General features: G+C 37.0%; 1 protein-coding gene across 1 annotated transcript in view; it reads left to right on the top strand.

Annotated features, from left to right (window-relative positions):
• LOC121325465 (A disintegrin and metalloproteinase with thrombospondin motifs 18-like) overlaps window positions 1-16,054 on the top strand; it is a 43,726-nt gene extending 27,672 nt beyond the window's left edge. Inside the window, exons 14-23 of the mRNA XM_041267957.1 lie at window positions 1,190-1,320; window positions 2,150-2,273; window positions 3,406-3,650; window positions 7,897-8,038; window positions 8,410-8,536; window positions 12,518-12,722; window positions 14,372-14,566; window positions 14,820-15,050; window positions 15,295-15,442; window positions 15,672-16,054. Coding sequence (XP_041123891.1) covers window positions 1,190-1,320; window positions 2,150-2,273; window positions 3,406-3,650; window positions 7,897-8,038; window positions 8,410-8,536; window positions 12,518-12,722; window positions 14,372-14,566; window positions 14,820-15,050; window positions 15,295-15,442; window positions 15,672-15,790 — 1,667 coding nt within the window. The 3' untranslated portion in view covers window positions 15,791-16,054. The remainder of the gene's footprint in view (window positions 1-1,189; window positions 1,321-2,149; window positions 2,274-3,405; window positions 3,651-7,896; window positions 8,039-8,409; window positions 8,537-12,517; window positions 12,723-14,371; window positions 14,567-14,819; window positions 15,051-15,294; window positions 15,443-15,671) is intronic.
• Window positions 16,055-16,267: the final 213 nt, after the last annotated feature.

The raw sequence follows: 16,267 nt of genomic DNA, 5'->3' as shown, positions 1-16,267 counted from the left end.
TATATATATATATATATATATATATATATATATATATATATATATATATATATATACACACACACACACACACACACACACACACACACACACACACACACACACACACACACACACAGTGTCGGTCCTTTTTTACTAAACTTGTCGCTTTGCTTTTATTTATTAATTAACACTAGTACATTATATGCTGCTGTTTCAAATGCTCTCATTTAAATAGACATTTGTCAGCTTTTGGCCAAAGGAGTAGCAACTGGTGATAAAAATCTGAAGGGAGAAATATATTGGGAAAGCTAACTTAGCATTTTTACTTTTCCTAATGTCAAAACTTTATAACAGAATTTGGATTTCCCATTAAGCATTAGCTTCATCTTAATTTAATACACCCTCCCCATAGCAGGGGATAAAATAGCAGTGTTGTAATCTAAAACCAAACATGGTAATGCTCAGCTCATTAGCTATGGCAATGTGAACCTGAGTACAGCCAAAAATGTACAAGTCACCCATTGCAGACCTCAGCTGAATGGCTCAAGCAATGGGTCTACACTTGATTTGGCAGGGAGGTGATGCATAGAAAAGAAAACACACCTGGTATAACCAAAATACCTGGGGTATACTGCCCTGAGCGTAAAGAAAACATCTAGAGGCACCCAACATGACCCAGTACATACCAAGTGAGTTAGCCAAATCACCATATGTCCATACAAAGTGCTATGTTTACATAGTATTGCACTTTGCATGCAATGTTCTCATCAAGTTCATTTTTAAAAATTATTTCTTCATTTTTATGAAGTGCTATTGCTATTGGTGGAAATTCAGACAACATTTTGTATCGAGGTGTTCTAGTGCACTGATGGCCGTTATGCGGTAGGAATCACAATCCACAGGAGTATAGCATATAGATTGTGTTTGGATGTTGGACCAAATTTGAACCTATGCCTCTTAGTTCTTGTCAGATGACATCACACATGACTGGTATGATCATACTAGGCTTTAGGAATACACCCTTATTTCATAGGTCATCCTTGGTTGTTTAAAATAACAACAACAAAAAACTATATATATATATGTGTGTGTATGTGTGTGTATATATATATATATATATATATATATATATATATATATATATATATATATATATATATAATATATATATATATATATATTATAATCATCTTTTTTTATTTTTTAGTGGAAGACATTTGTAAACTGTATTGCATAGCAGAAGACTTTGAATTCTTCTTTGCAATGTCGAGCAAAGTTAAGGATGGGACCTCCTGCTCTGATCACAAGCACGATGTGTGCATTGATGGGATTTGTGAGGTACGATAAACCCCAGCTTCTTCAGATAGCTTGTATTGCTGTTGTTCCATGCATGTGGAAGTATGTATAGTTTAATCACATAAGCAATGGCCAATGGACAGCTGGATGCCTGATGAGCAGCTCAACACAAGCCAATGTATCCATATAACACTGTATATAAATAATGTTATTTTAAATAATTAAACAAAATGAATGGAAAATGTGTTGAATAAAATCAGCACTTAAGAAAGAATAAACCTTGTTTGATTAAAATGTGTTATTTTTTTCATTCTGATATGTATTTAATGTTATGCATGTTGCGTGTAAACAGTGTGGTCTAGAAATATTCATATTTTTTAAATTATCTTCACAAAATATCCTGTCATTTCCATCACAAAACACATAGACACATGTTAGCTTTCTAACAAGTAGTCACACCTGTCAACACACTTACTGAACAGTAGTTCTGATGAAAATTATACATTAATTTTTAATTAATCTTTGAGACCACCATCACAAAGCAGATTACAAGATATGAGACTAGGGTGTGTGAGCTGTGCATCAGCTGCAGAATCACCTACAACCTCTCACCCCAAAGATGGAGCACAAGGTGGATAAGTGACTTGCGCAGGGTCACACAATGAGTCAGTGGCTGAGCTGGGATTTGAACCAGGTACCTACTGGTTACAAGCCTGTTTCTTTAACCACTGGACCAATATTAATTAGTATTTCTCTTTTGTAACATAATTTATTGTCAGCAGCTTGGAAGAATGCTCTGGTGCTTTATTTTTTTATGTTTGTTTTAGTGCACAGTGCACGCGTCTTAACTTGTTTTAAATATCTGTTTCAGCCAGTAGGATGTGACCAGGTTCTGGGTTCAAAAGCTGCACTAGATGCCTGTGGTGTGTGTAAAGGGGATAACTCGACCTGCACGTTCTTTAAAGGGCAGTACCTCCAGCAGCACAGAGCTAATGGTAAGTTAGAAATGAGTTACAGGACTGGGTGGCGTGAAAAGCTCTAAGTATGTTTGTAGTGTTAAGTGCAAATCCATTTCTATTATAATCCATTTATAATTATATCATGCTCACTCACTGTAAGCACTGCTGAGTTCATATAGGCTTCCAGTATTGCATAGGGTTGAGTTCAAGATCCCCTATACAAAAAGAGGGCATGCCTCAGATCTCAGTGCTTTACTTGATCTGATCTAGCCATGTGGTCATAATCAGACGAAAACTCAGCAGCCATCCTTTTAGCTGCTATATCTTCATATTCTCCAGTACTGCATGCATGGTCTGGTGCTGAAGTATATATCAGGGGAAACATGCTATAATTACAAAACACTTGTTCACAATTGTGGAGATGGAGAGTCATTCTGATGTTTATTTTATATGGGGCTTATTTATGTTGGTCAGACAGCATGGATTAAGTTGCAGATTCCATTAGCCTGCAGGTGAGCCCTTATCTTATACTTATACTGTAGGCTGATGCAAACTTGTCCAGAGTATCAAAACTTTACCTCATAGTTCAAAGACATATATCTACACCTCTTCTTTGGTTGATATCCCATATGGGTTATTACGCAAGGCATAACAATTTTCTGTGGTATACTGAAGTGTATTAAAAAACCGTCATCCACTAATCAGAAAGCTCGGCTGACAGGCACTACCCCAGGGTAGATAACCACAGAATATTCAGACAGTAGTGTCCTAGAATCTGTTATTGTATGGATTTAGCATAGATGAAATATAGTCAAACAATGCATGAGCAAAACAATATTTGCAGTTTACATTTACCTTGGTAAATTTATAAGTGGGGGTCACTTCACAAATCCCCAAAACTATGTTTTCACCTTTTTTTTTTTTTTTTTTTTTAAGTAATAGCTTTGAGAAATAAATGGTTTGTAAAGCCTTTAAAACAATCTTTGAAAAATGCATCGAACCAGAGACAATCAGTGAAAGAACAAAACAGCTTGGCCCTCATCTTAGCCTCAAAGCTGGGATCCTTAAAACGGTCTTTCTTTTTATTTAGGACTCTATCCTTTCTTCAGAGCCACTTCCTGATGCTAAGAAACAGCTTAAAGAGATTTGTTTCCCTTTGTTTCCCCAGAGTATTATTCAGTAGTCACAATTCCAGCAGGAGTCCACAGCATTCGAGTGCATGAGATGGAAATCTCCACCAGTTATCTGGCGGTCCGTAGCTTGAAGAAGAAATACTATCTGACAGGAGACTGGACAGTTGATTGGCCGGGACAATTCCCCTTTGCTGGAACCGTGTTTGACTATCAACGCTCCTTTAACCGTCCGGAAAGCCTGTATGCGGCCGGTCCGACTAATGAGACGCTGGTCTTTGAAGTAAGATTTCCTCTGTTCATTCCATCACTGATGTCCATTACAAAATTAGCAGTGACAACTTTGGCAAAATGCTCTATCTAGCTCTCAGTTAAAAGACTAAAAGGTTCCACAAAGAATTGCATGGAGTAATGCTGCTATTTAGGATTGTAGTGCAGGCCCGCTACATCAGAGGGCCTTTCATCAGCCAGGGGTTTCAGCAGGGTGAGCCTTTAATCAGTGCTGAATCTGTGGGGTAAACAGAAGCCGTGTAAAGGTTGAAATATACTGTACAGTAGCAGCAACATACTCAAACAGAAGACTTTTATTTGGCACTTCTGTAACGGCAGATTTCTTTGTTTTATAAGGGTGTGCACCAGGGGATAGAGGTTTTAGGAATTAAATATGGTTCCTGCTAGATTGTCCTTCTTTATTAATGTGATCTTGCAGAAGAAAAAACAGATAATAATAATAATAATAATAATAATAATAATATAATAATAATAATAATAATAATAATCAATGTGGAATCTCTATCAATCTGTACAAACCACTTTACTGCTGGAAAATCCTCAAAAACGCACTGCTAACAGTGCCAATTAATTCTTTCTAATGGTTCCAGATTAAGTCATTAGGGAGTTGAAAGCAAACCAGGTGTGTGTGTGTGTGTGTGTGTGTGTGTGTGTGTGTGTGTGTGTGTGTGTGTGTGTGTGTGTGTGTGTGTTGTATCACTCAACATGGCCACGTAGAAAAGTGATCTTTTAAAAAGGTACTGCCAAGAATCCCTGTGGCTGTGTCTCGCCTCCTGGTAAAGTGAAAACAAGATTTAAACCAGTAAATATAGTAAAAATGTCAGGATGAAATCCCTGGAATGCCGTTTGTCGTCAGTGTTCAGGTAATTTGAAGATAGTGCTCCCAGTCATTGAAATGCTTGTGTAGACTTTATGACTGACAGAGCTTAGTAGACATGTCCTTTATTGCTCTCAGGTCCCTGCAAGACACCTTGGGATAAGGAACAGTGAAAATTATTTTGAGATGGTTTATAATGTAATTGTCTAGTTAAAAAATGAATTAAATCTTGGCTACTATTATATTATAATATAGCTGAAAGAACATGCTATTTACTTTTCTGTCCATGGTTTTATAGCTATACACAGCTGTATAGAGGCAGATACAGTAGCTTCCTATGCAAAAATATATATTGCATTTAAGTTTTGTCCTCCCTATTTCTTTTTTTTTGTTTGTTTTGTTTCAGGTGATGACATTAAGTCTGTTTTTAGTACTCAGGTCCCTTAAAAAGGTTGTTTTCTATATCTTAATAGTTAGGAGAACAGACAGTCAATACGAATACGAATAATAATACAAATATATTCTACTAACTTTCTAGTTTGTGCAGCTGTCTAGTATTTGGATTTCATCCCATTAAAAAGAATTATAAGAACTTTAATAAATATTTCAAACAGTGTGGCTGGTAAGCCCTGGTTCAAGCAGAAATTTGATCCAGAATATGGAAATTCTTTCTGTTGCATTTTTCTTACCTGCGACCTGGGTTAGCAGCCAGGAAACCAAAAGTCAGGGACACAGCTGGTTTGGTGAATTTATTATCTTTGTTTGAAAGGAGAATTAGGAGTGAAAAGGGTACTTGTTTGTGCAGGTGAGTTCAGTTTACCCATTGTTTTAACATTGTGCCCTGAGCGAAAGTCGTGCTGTCTTTAACTTGGGAATATCTGGCCGGATTCAACTGCAGCAGTTATTGCAACTTAAGAAGCTGTAAATTGTATAGCTCGAGGCCTGAGGTCAGGACTGCTTGAGTGTTGTGTCTGAAGTCAGGTGGCTGGTGTGATCAAGGTAGACATTAAACATTGAAGTGTTTGAGGACCTATATGGCAGCTGTAAATTTGGACTGAATTATTGACTGGATGGAACCAAATGGAATGTTTCCAGTTTTGTAGATTGTGATGCACCAGGGGTTTGTTTAAATGTTTGCAGGGTTGATAGTTTGCCATTTCTTTGTTTTTTCCTTTACAGTTTTGTTGTATTTATTTATTCATTTCTGATACTATATTTTGCATTGAATTTAATTCAAACTATATGTTTAAAAAAATAGCTGTTTTTTTTTTTTCACTTAAAAAAGTACAACAATTATTTAAAGGCTGATGATGTTAACTTACAGGAATCTAAAAAAACAAGCACCAGATTTTCAACATTGATTTTCTCTAACGATCTGACCAGATATAATCTGGTTCTTCACCAGATGAGACTGACTGACCCATTACAATGCAATCCTCATGTGTAACAAGTGTAGAATACGAATCATTTTACTTATGCCAATACAAAAGATCTGTTTAGATTAGTTTCACTCTGTACTCTTCTGGCTATAAACTTTCCAGATCTCAGTCTTGTTGATTCCTCATGCACTGAGACAAAGTCTTTTGTTTCTAGTCGGTTGCCGCTTTGGTAGAGGATTCTGTCCTTTGGAAACTATGAGCTAAATGTCTGAGCTCTGTTTGTTTGTTACCTGATTCAAAATAGACCTCATTCTCTGAAGTAAAATGGCTCCAGATGCTAGATCAGCCACCCACATAACAAAGCAGAAGAGGAGTCTACCTCTGATTATCCTCAATACAGTCCTGAAGTAACAGTAGGCAAGTTTCTTAGTAAATTACATTCGTTTGTTAATTACACAACACGTTAAGAAAGGAGGGTATCTCAATTCATAACTGTCCGTGGCGGATGTTAGTTTGTATGCGGATTAGGATGCTTTATATATATATATATATATATATATATATATCTATATATATATATATATATTATGGACGGTCATATATGTGGACATACAATGCTGGAATCTCGACAACCTTGACCAAATTTGGTGTCGTATAGTTACAACTGCTTGGAACCATAACTACGTACGAATATGTTTTTCACATTTCTTTTCCTTGTAAATTTAGTTGAACGTTACAGTTACCCAGTGATGTGTTGCAGGATTTGGATAATAACGAATAACGTGCATTAAACTCCTGAACGTTTACCTTACAGATAGCCTATACACCTCAGTATGGAGTGCTCTTACAGTACCCAGTGATTTTATTGGTTTTGAAAGAACTTTGTTGAATCTGATACTGTTTTTAATACCGCTCGTAACTTTTTAGCTTATAGACAGCTTTTGCTGCAGGAAGGAAAAAACAAGGCATTAAAATAAATTTCCTTACTTCCTATACAGTCAGTCCTTCGTTGTGTTAAAGCATATGTTGATGCAATGCCGTAGATCAAAAACATTTCAGGTCTACTGTTTCTTCCTGTTACCTATTAACTTAGCAGCTGGACCCTTCTGTACATATATACACAGCACAGTGATTAAGTTCCAAGAAATAACAGCAGGTTCTTTTGTATTCTAAAGAGTTGTATTTAAGATCTCATATTATCTTTAACTAAATAATTATAAAAAGCATGCAAAGAACCACAAGATATTCAACGCAAGTGAAGTGGGACAAGTGATATTGTTGCTAGTGCTAAAGCGAGATAAGGTCTTGGTTATCACTACTTTTAATATGGTAGTTACTATGTAGTCATTACTGTGTTCCCATCATCACTGGGAAGTTGCAGATTTCTAATCATGTCATAGAACCAGATTGGATTACAAGACTAAAGAGTAGTGCTACTCATGTTGTTCAGAATGATGTGTTCCGTCATAAAATCGGTGCGTAATGAGCCAGATTACAGTATAAGACAATTTTAATATAACAATGCTTTTCAAAAGACAAGACTGTTTTCGAATTGTGAAAGGCGGTGCTGATACTGTTTGAAACTACTGTGTATAGCGTACAAATGAACAAAAAAGTAATCCTGAAGAAGATTTGCTGTTCATTTTAAACAATATATATGTGGTGTTGTTATTACAGTTGCATGAGTCGGGCATGAGTTGTATTTAAGCCTGCTTACTGTATACCTGTATGCCTTTGATTGGATAATACAACAAGATTGCATTGTATGTGGAAACATTACTGTCACCCTCCTGACGTTTTTGTTTTTATTTTTTTGTAGGCAGTGAGACACAACCTCTGTTTAAATGTAGAATTCTTATTGTGGCTCACTTTCAACTATTGAGCTGTGTATGCAATATGCCAGCATTGTCCATATTTTAAAGCCTTGTAACTCAAGGCTTTTACGTGGGAACAGAGTCACACCCTGGGGTTTGATATTGTTCTCTGGTGATCCAGAGACCTGTGAAATAGCTTTTTTTTTAATTGTTGATTTCTTGTTACAGATACTTCTGCAAGGCAAGAACCCTGGCATCGCCTGGGAATACACCTTACCCAAGAGCCTGAACGACAGCAAGACCACTGCTAGGAGACACAACTACACCTGGGTGGCCATCAGATCAGATTGCTCAGCCTCGTGTGCTGGAGGTGAGTAACCTCAGCAGAAATTACTATTTGTTCACATAGAATGAAGAGAGACACCAAGCTACTAAGAACGCCTTTGTCAGGTTTGAAAGAGCAAGGCTTTTGGAAACCTGATCAATAAAAGTACTTCCACTGATTCTTTGAACTAGGTAGGTCAATTATCAGAAGTTTTCAGAGCAAATCTAAATGTTTCCTACAGTAGAATGTTCCTGGTCATCTTTCTTTCTTTCTTTCTTTCTTTCTTTCTTTCTTTCTTTCTTTCTTTCTTTCTTTCTTTCTTTGTTTCTTTCTTTCTTATAAGCTTATATAAAAGTTATAATAATAAAGTGCTGTAAGACGATGACAATCCCAAACATGTAACATTTCTCTTTTAGGTCAAATGTCAATAAAGGCTGTTTGTCTACAAGACCATTACACACAGGTCAACTCATCCTCCTGCAATCCACGCACTAGACCTACAATAGGAACTAATGTCTGCAACACTCAACCATGCCCAGCTTTGTAAGTTTACATTTTCCTTGTTTGCTGATTCGTGCAGTTTATTTTTATTAGAAATAGATCATTTCATTGTCAGAAAAAAAAAAAAAGTTTCAGAGACAGTGTTTCTTCCCAGTTGTGGTATTACATTAAAATGCAACTTTAAACCCCAGTCAAAGCATACACTTTAGAGATTAACAGAAGGCAGGGTGATCTGATTTCCTTTAACCTAATGTAAATTAAATATGTTTAAGACCTATTACATGCCCAGACAAATTGAATTCATCTGCTTTAGGCCCTGAGCCATTTCCAGCTGTACTCATATTTACACAAGTCACAGTGGAATGAGGGCTACGTTTGTACATGGGCTGCTTGAATGGAGTAAGACGACCACCCTTTTAGTTTACTGTGGCACATTAACTGTTAAAATGGAAAAGTGATTGTGTATTGAAAAACAGACTTCAGCATCACATCACACATTAGCGTCTGTCTTTTTATCTGTTCTTTGTGTCTAATGCTGCTGAATTTCTTTACCACTTAGCAGCAAAGTAGATCAGCAGCAGTTGGTATGTTAAGTCTCTGAATGGAAACAAAGGGACTCAGTGGACAACTCTGGTCCCTGCGGCATGTTTTTTTCCCAGGATCTGCATATCCTCCAGACATCAGTGCTGACAGGGGACAATTTCTCAGTGCTGAAGAACAATGCTTGCCAGTGTTTACGTTGGTAGTATCTGCATATTGTTGATTTAAGCACAACAATCAGCAATATTAGTGTACAGTATCACTTTTAGGATTGTAGTGTAACCCCTTCTAGCTATGTTTTTCATCTGAAATTGTAATGTCCCTTTCACCATAGTGCTATAAGGTCAATTAGAAGGTGGCAACTGTGATGTTTTTTGTTTGTTGATAAAATCTTCAGTTGCTGTACACCTGAACTGTCTAAGCACTTTGTGAAAAATTCCACCGGGAGCTGGTCAGGGAATACCCACGTTATTTTTTTAGCAGGTAATACGTATCGTTTAATGTTTTTTTTTTTTTTTTTAACTCTTGCTAGCTGCATCATAAAATGCAAACAACAGGTTCATCGAAAATCAAGACCCAGGGATTAAGAGCATAAGTTATAGATTTGGTTTGTATTTCCCAAAATAAGTGACAGCTTTATACCGTGTCAAACTACCATGCTACTACCATTTAAAATGCTGCTAGCAGTGTTAGTGGCTCTGTAGGGTACACCTCTAATTGGGAAGCATATCAAACACTATACACATGATGCTTCAAAAGAAATGTTTTTAAGGGTAAGCCAAAGAGTTTCCTGCATAACAGTTCACAACCCTTCTAAAGTATGTCAGCATGGAAATTATTTTATGTGCTTTATTTTTTTGTTGTTGGTGTTGACACCTTAGCACTAAAGACCTGAACCTTTCTTTTAGCAGTTAAGAATGGTTTCCCTTACTGCAGGTATTCTCTTTATCACTGTGCTGTTCTGTAGACCTCCACAATAGATTTTAAATGTATTATCTCAAATGCTATTTAACAGGATAGCCCCACTGAGACTTTAGTCTTTTTTTCCAGAAGGGGTACAGTGAAGCCAAAATGTCCGGGCCAATTACTTTTTGTGTCATTTACTGCAGTTTGATGGTTGGTGTACTTTTGCCATGAGTTAGCCAGCCTGAAAGTATTTTACTGTAAACTATGGAACACAATCTTAGTCCTGTTCCAGAATATAAATTAAAGTGTGTCCAACAAATTCAAATTGCAAAGTACAGTTATATTTTCACTATACTTTAGTTAAAGACCCTTTCCTTAATTCACTGCCCTCAAAATAAGGGTGCAAAATAAAGTGTTACTTCCAAAAACAAATTGTACTGCATTACTCAACAATACCCCATAATATACCAGTACACTGTATTACTAAAAAATCACACTGAACTGTATTCCACCCATTTATAAAAACACACACTCAAGAAAAGATGCTTGCTTATCTTTCCAGCACATATCTGTAGTGCTGACAGCTCTATCTGTATTTTATTGTAGCAAAAGGGTTTAAATCCCTGAGAGGCTGGATCAGTCTAGCCAGCCAAGAATCCCCACCACTACTCCGGCTAGACATGATGATCTTTCACTTGTAAGAGCCACAGGATTATGTGTTTTGTGGACCATAGGCGATAAAAAATGAGGGATAGGGAGGGGGACCTCAGTATCTGGAACTGAAAATGTCATCAAAAAGATAAATGTTAACGTTTAAATGGTTTTCCAGTGTCCCTGGTTCTTAACTGTGAGCTTGAATTTGATTTTATCGCATTGCAGCTGTACAGTCAATTACACTTTTCCCTTAGATAAACTTTTGCAACACGGGGTCTCCCCTGTTAGAAATACTAATGGATATACATTGTGTTAATGAGCCGTTATTCGGAAACTATCGTTGAAAGTGAGGCAGTTACAAGTTATAATTGGAGATGTTTACATTTTTCTGTTTTTCTATCTATTTATTGAATTAAGAAGATGTATACCATCAACCTACAATAAAGTTATTGTGATATATAATAATATACACATTGATTTATAAAAAAAACCCCAAAAACATGATACTACTTGAATACAGTAATTAGATGAGTCTCCTTGTATCATATCTTTAGCATGATGTTTATAGTAGTACAATATTTAAATTTAAGCAGAAATGCCAAGAAAAAAACCCAAAACAAAACAATGATTTAAAATGTAAATGCCTTATCTCCCTCATTTCACTTTGATGTTTTTTCATTACACCATGAAAACATTAGAAAAACAAACGTGACCAATCAGTAGAAAAAAAAAAAAATATTGCTTAAATATTGTTTTTCAATTGTATGGCTTCAAATATACTTTGGCTATATATGCATATATATATATATATATATATATATATATATATATATATATATATATATATATCACTCTAGGGAGAATATATATATATAATTATACCTTTCTATCTCATATATATATATACACACACACACACACACACACACACAAAATTGGTTTGCAGTGAAGCTTGACAGTCAATTTTCCACTTCTCCAGTTATATATTTATATATGTATTTATATCACAAAGAAAAAATAAACGCCCCCTGCCCTGTACCAGCTCTGCTGGTTTAGTTGATTCTGCTGTTTCCAATATGGTTCGTGTTCAAATTTCAGAAGTTCATATTTGAAAGTTGATTTAAAGGACACCAAATCCAAATCGCCAGTTACGTGGTGGGTCTTGAAAAGGGCAGAGGTAGGGATCTGGTTGGAAAGTGCCACATGACCCCTGCTTCAGCAGTTTTTTTATGTTTGCATATGTAGCCACACTATTGTCTGAATACTAATTTACAATAATCTTCCTGCCCAAACAAACTCTATTTTGGTTCCGCTTTTATCTGGGGCAAAGACTCCCAGATCCCAAATGGTGGAGCTATCTTGCTAAGTGGCAGTCCGCAAAACTGAAAATTATTCACTTTTTTCCCCCCATGTTTTCTGGGCCTACTTGGCATGCACAATGACATTAAATAAATACACATGCATATATTTGTTTTCACAGTAATATAAAAGCGAAATACTGTTAAATACATTTGTTAACATGTGTACAGAATACTTCTGATAATTGTTGCAGAAAGTTGTTGTCTTGCTTCAGTGGAACATCAGGTTCTGTCAATCAGAATGTCCTTTTAGATGAGCTGAGCAGTTATTCTGAGAAAGGCTTCTGGTGCTATGATTACATTGTGAGTTAAGAGCTAAGCACTTTCAAATTAGTGATGGTATTCAAGCATTTAGTTGAAAAGCATGTTTCACTTTCATCTTTCATTAAGTCTTTGAAGTTAAGCGTTTTTAAAGGTAACAGTGGATTTTACATTTGCTCATCTCTGTAAAAACAGAATGCACTATTTAGTGTAGCAGCCAAGGGATGAATCACTTTGCAGGCATAACATGTGGAAATTAAGGTGAAGGGGACGGGAATTCAATCGAATTGTGCTGCCTTTGCAGCTGGTCGGCAGGGGAATGGAGCACATGCAGTAAATCCTGCGGACTGGGACAGCAGTCCCGTCAAATCCAGTGTCTCCGGAAGGTGGCCTTCAAGCGGGAGGAGGTGGTGGCGCACTCTTTGTGTCCTGTGATGACGCCCGCCCAGGTACAGCCCTGCAGCAACAAAGCATGTCTGCCTGAGTGGAGAACAGGAGCCTGGTCTGAGGTAAATATGGAGGAATATTCAAACCCTATAACCTGAAGTATAAAACTGGTCAGTCTTTCAGTCAAAATTCTGTAAGTGAAAGTCAGACGTGTGTGTGTGTGTGTGTGTGTGTGTGTGTGTGTGTGTGTGTGTGTGTGTGTGTGTGTGTGTGTGTGTGCGCGCGTGTGTGTGTATGTGAGTAACTATAATTACTCATAATGAAATATGACAGTATTGATCACAGGGGTTTACTTCAGTTTTGGTCCTTAATGGCATTAGAATCTGTGTTCTTTTTATTTATTTATTTTGGTTTGCTTAGTGAGCTGTTTATGAACTGCTGCGCTGCCATCTGTTGTTTATACGAGGATCTGCAAGGATAAACGTGATCAGATGAGAACTGTAATTGTACTTTAAATATTTTTTTTAAAAGACAATGCCATCAATTTAAACTGTATTTAATGAAACCTTATCTAATACACCAAGACTGAATTCTACATTTTGTAAATCCCTTAACTAAGCAATGTATCATTTTTAGTTGGAGGTAAGGAAACATTTGTCAATTGACAGACAGAGAATTTAGAAATTCAAGGAGCAAGGAACATTAGTCAGTAGGCTAGTGCTACTAACATTTTATTAATATAGTATTCTGTCTGTCTTATATAAAAAAAAAAAAAAAAAAAAAAAAAAAAAAAAAAAACTGAATCCTAATATTCATAAGCTATGCCCTGATTTCTATAATATGAGTTTTATAAGGTGCTGCATAGTGTGACAGAGCTATTAATCTTAGTGACTGGTGACATCTCCATTTGGATGTTTTATAAGGTTCATCTGTCAGCAGCCAAAGACATGTTAAAATAGAAAAAGGAAGCATGACATCTTTGGCTTTTCATGAGTGGGTGTTCTTTCACTGGCAGACATGCATTAGTTTTGAGGAAAAGTCAAAGGAAGTGTAGTATCTAATGTGAATTGAAATAGCGAAATTACAATAACACAGTTAAACCTGCTTCCTTTGGTTAGTCTTTGTAAAGTACCTGTACTTTATATAGTAGATCATATACCATATATAATGTTAAGCAATAAACTTATGCATAAACGGTATACATGTTTTCAGTTAGGATTTTGGTTAGAATTGTGTACAAACCACATAACATTAGAAGCTTAGGCTGAAATTCGGGGGAGGGGTTATTGAATGCTTGCTCTCTCATTAGGATTATTGAATAATTGCTCTCTCAGATCGTATGTCCTATAAATCTCAGCTAAACTCACCTGGGTGCTGCCGTCACAATCTCAGTTGTAATCCTACCCTCCACCTCACCAACGTCCACCTTAATGCAGTCAGTCCCCTTGACGGGGGGGAAAGGGTGTGGCTTCATCACAGTCGATACCACAACCACGCACTGTTTACCAAATTTTATGACAGTGTTTGATACATAACATGCTCTTATTGTTATTTCATGGTTTAACAAAAGGCTGGGTAAACCTGATAATTGGTGAATACATACTTTATTTTTAAATACCAAAACTCTAATTCAACCAGGGACAGACATTAAAAGACAAATGTGGGGGCTGTTTGAAAAATCAAAAGACTTATTTGTTCTTAAGAAGATGTTCACAGAAATGTATTTTCAGTTCTAAAGGGGGCTAAGGGTAACAGTTATGCTCTTTTATAGTGTTCTAAGACTTGTGGGAGAGGTCTGAAGAAACGAGATGTTTACTGCAGCAGCACCAATCTGTCAAACAAGCCCAGCATCCATCCGGACAGCATGTGCAGCCGAGATCAGAAACCCAAAGCCCAAGAGACATGTGTGCTGAGACGCTGCCCGAAAAATGACAGACTGGAGTATGTGACATCAGCATGGAGCGAGGTATTGCTATAGAAATGACGAGACCCACAAATTGCATTCGTAATAAGAAATAGGCAAGAGAGAGGATTTCTAACACAACAATCGCAGATAGCGGAAAATAGCACAGCCAACAAAGAGGTCATCAATGCATATTAATCAGAAAATGAAATATAATAAATATACTATATGTAATATAAATATTACTTGAACTTGATTGATTGATTGGAAACTGTAAAATAATAATAATTAACAAAATCCATTCTCTTTATTCCAGTGTTCAACAAGCTGTGGTCCAGGGGTTCAGAAAAGGGAACTGAAGTGTAGTGAGAAAGAAGCTTATGACAAATACATTGAATTCCCCCAGAGAAGATGTCGCAACTTAAAGAAGCCCATTGTGGAACTGGAGCAAGCCTGCGACAAGGGGTCCTGCTCAGGCCCAAGACCTGCTCCAGAAAGGACCATCAGTATGGTTGTGTCAGGATGGTATTCATCCCCTTGGCAACAGGTATAAAAACACCTGGATATCTATGGTACATATTTTTTTTAGCTAAGCAGAGGATACATTTGTAAAACTGTACATCTGAAAAGGTGCCAGAACAGCAGTAAACCTGGGAGATTTTTTTAAAAGTCTGCATCAGTTTTTAACAATTGAGTTCTAAAGGCTTGGGGCACAGCAGTAATTAAAAGTGTCAGATGCTACAGTGTGTCATGTTGTAGTCTCAGTCTCACGTGACTTTGTCTGTGTGCAGTGCACAGTGTCTTGTGGAGGAGGGGTACAGACGCGGAGTGTGCAGTGTCTCAGGCAGGGCAGACCATCAGGTGGATGTCAGCATCACCAGAGACCTACCACCTCCAGAGCCTGCAACACCAACTTCTGTCCGGCACCCAAGAGGAAAGGTATTAACACATGATATATGGCCATTGCAGTTGATACGCATTCACGTTAATTATAAATGGGATTTTCGCTTGCAGCGATATTCTGAAACCATACAATAGTGTCTTTGACTCAGATATTAATGTATCATTCAATTAAAAATGTGATTAATAACTGGCTTCTGCATTCAGATCTAGATGCAGATATAGAGAAGGACATGTAATCAATTATATTAATTGTTGTTTCCTATAGATGATCCGTCCTGCATTGACTTCTTCAGCTGGTGCCACCTGGTTCCCCAGCATGGTGTGTGCAACCACAAATTCTATGGACAGCAGTGCTGCAAATCATGTACCAGGAAAACGCGGTAGCGAATCATATTTAATTCTACATTCACACCAAACATTCTCTTCTTTCAGTTTAGGGGTTTATTCACTTGAAAACTGCAAAAGTGTGTGGAAACCTGTTGGAGAAGCAGTACATGGTAGACTACAGCACACTTTTTCCTGTAGTACTTGACTGCTGCACCTTTCAAAACACTGCTCCATGCAAAACTGGGTTCTAAAGGAATGCTATGGAGCGCTTGCAGTTCTACTGGTGCTTGCATTTATTATAGTGACTCATTGACCCCCCCCCCCCCCCCCCCCCCCCCCCCCCCCACATTTGAGAACTGGAAATATGAGACTATGCAGGATTTCATCTTTTATGTTGAGAAGAGTGATTTTGAAACCCTTTAAACAAGTAAACACTACATATTTCTGTAATGGCTTTTCCTTTAGACAACACACTGTGGATCAGTTATGTTTAGACGCAATTTATGAATTGTCTCTGCTAAACAGGTTGTCTTG

This window comes from Polyodon spathula, chromosome 13 (assembly GCF_017654505.1).
Source record: "Polyodon spathula isolate WHYD16114869_AA chromosome 13, ASM1765450v1, whole genome shotgun sequence".
Lineage (NCBI taxonomy): Eukaryota > Metazoa > Chordata > Actinopteri > Acipenseriformes > Polyodontidae > Polyodon > Polyodon spathula.
This window is presented reverse-complemented; position numbering and strand designations above follow the sequence as displayed.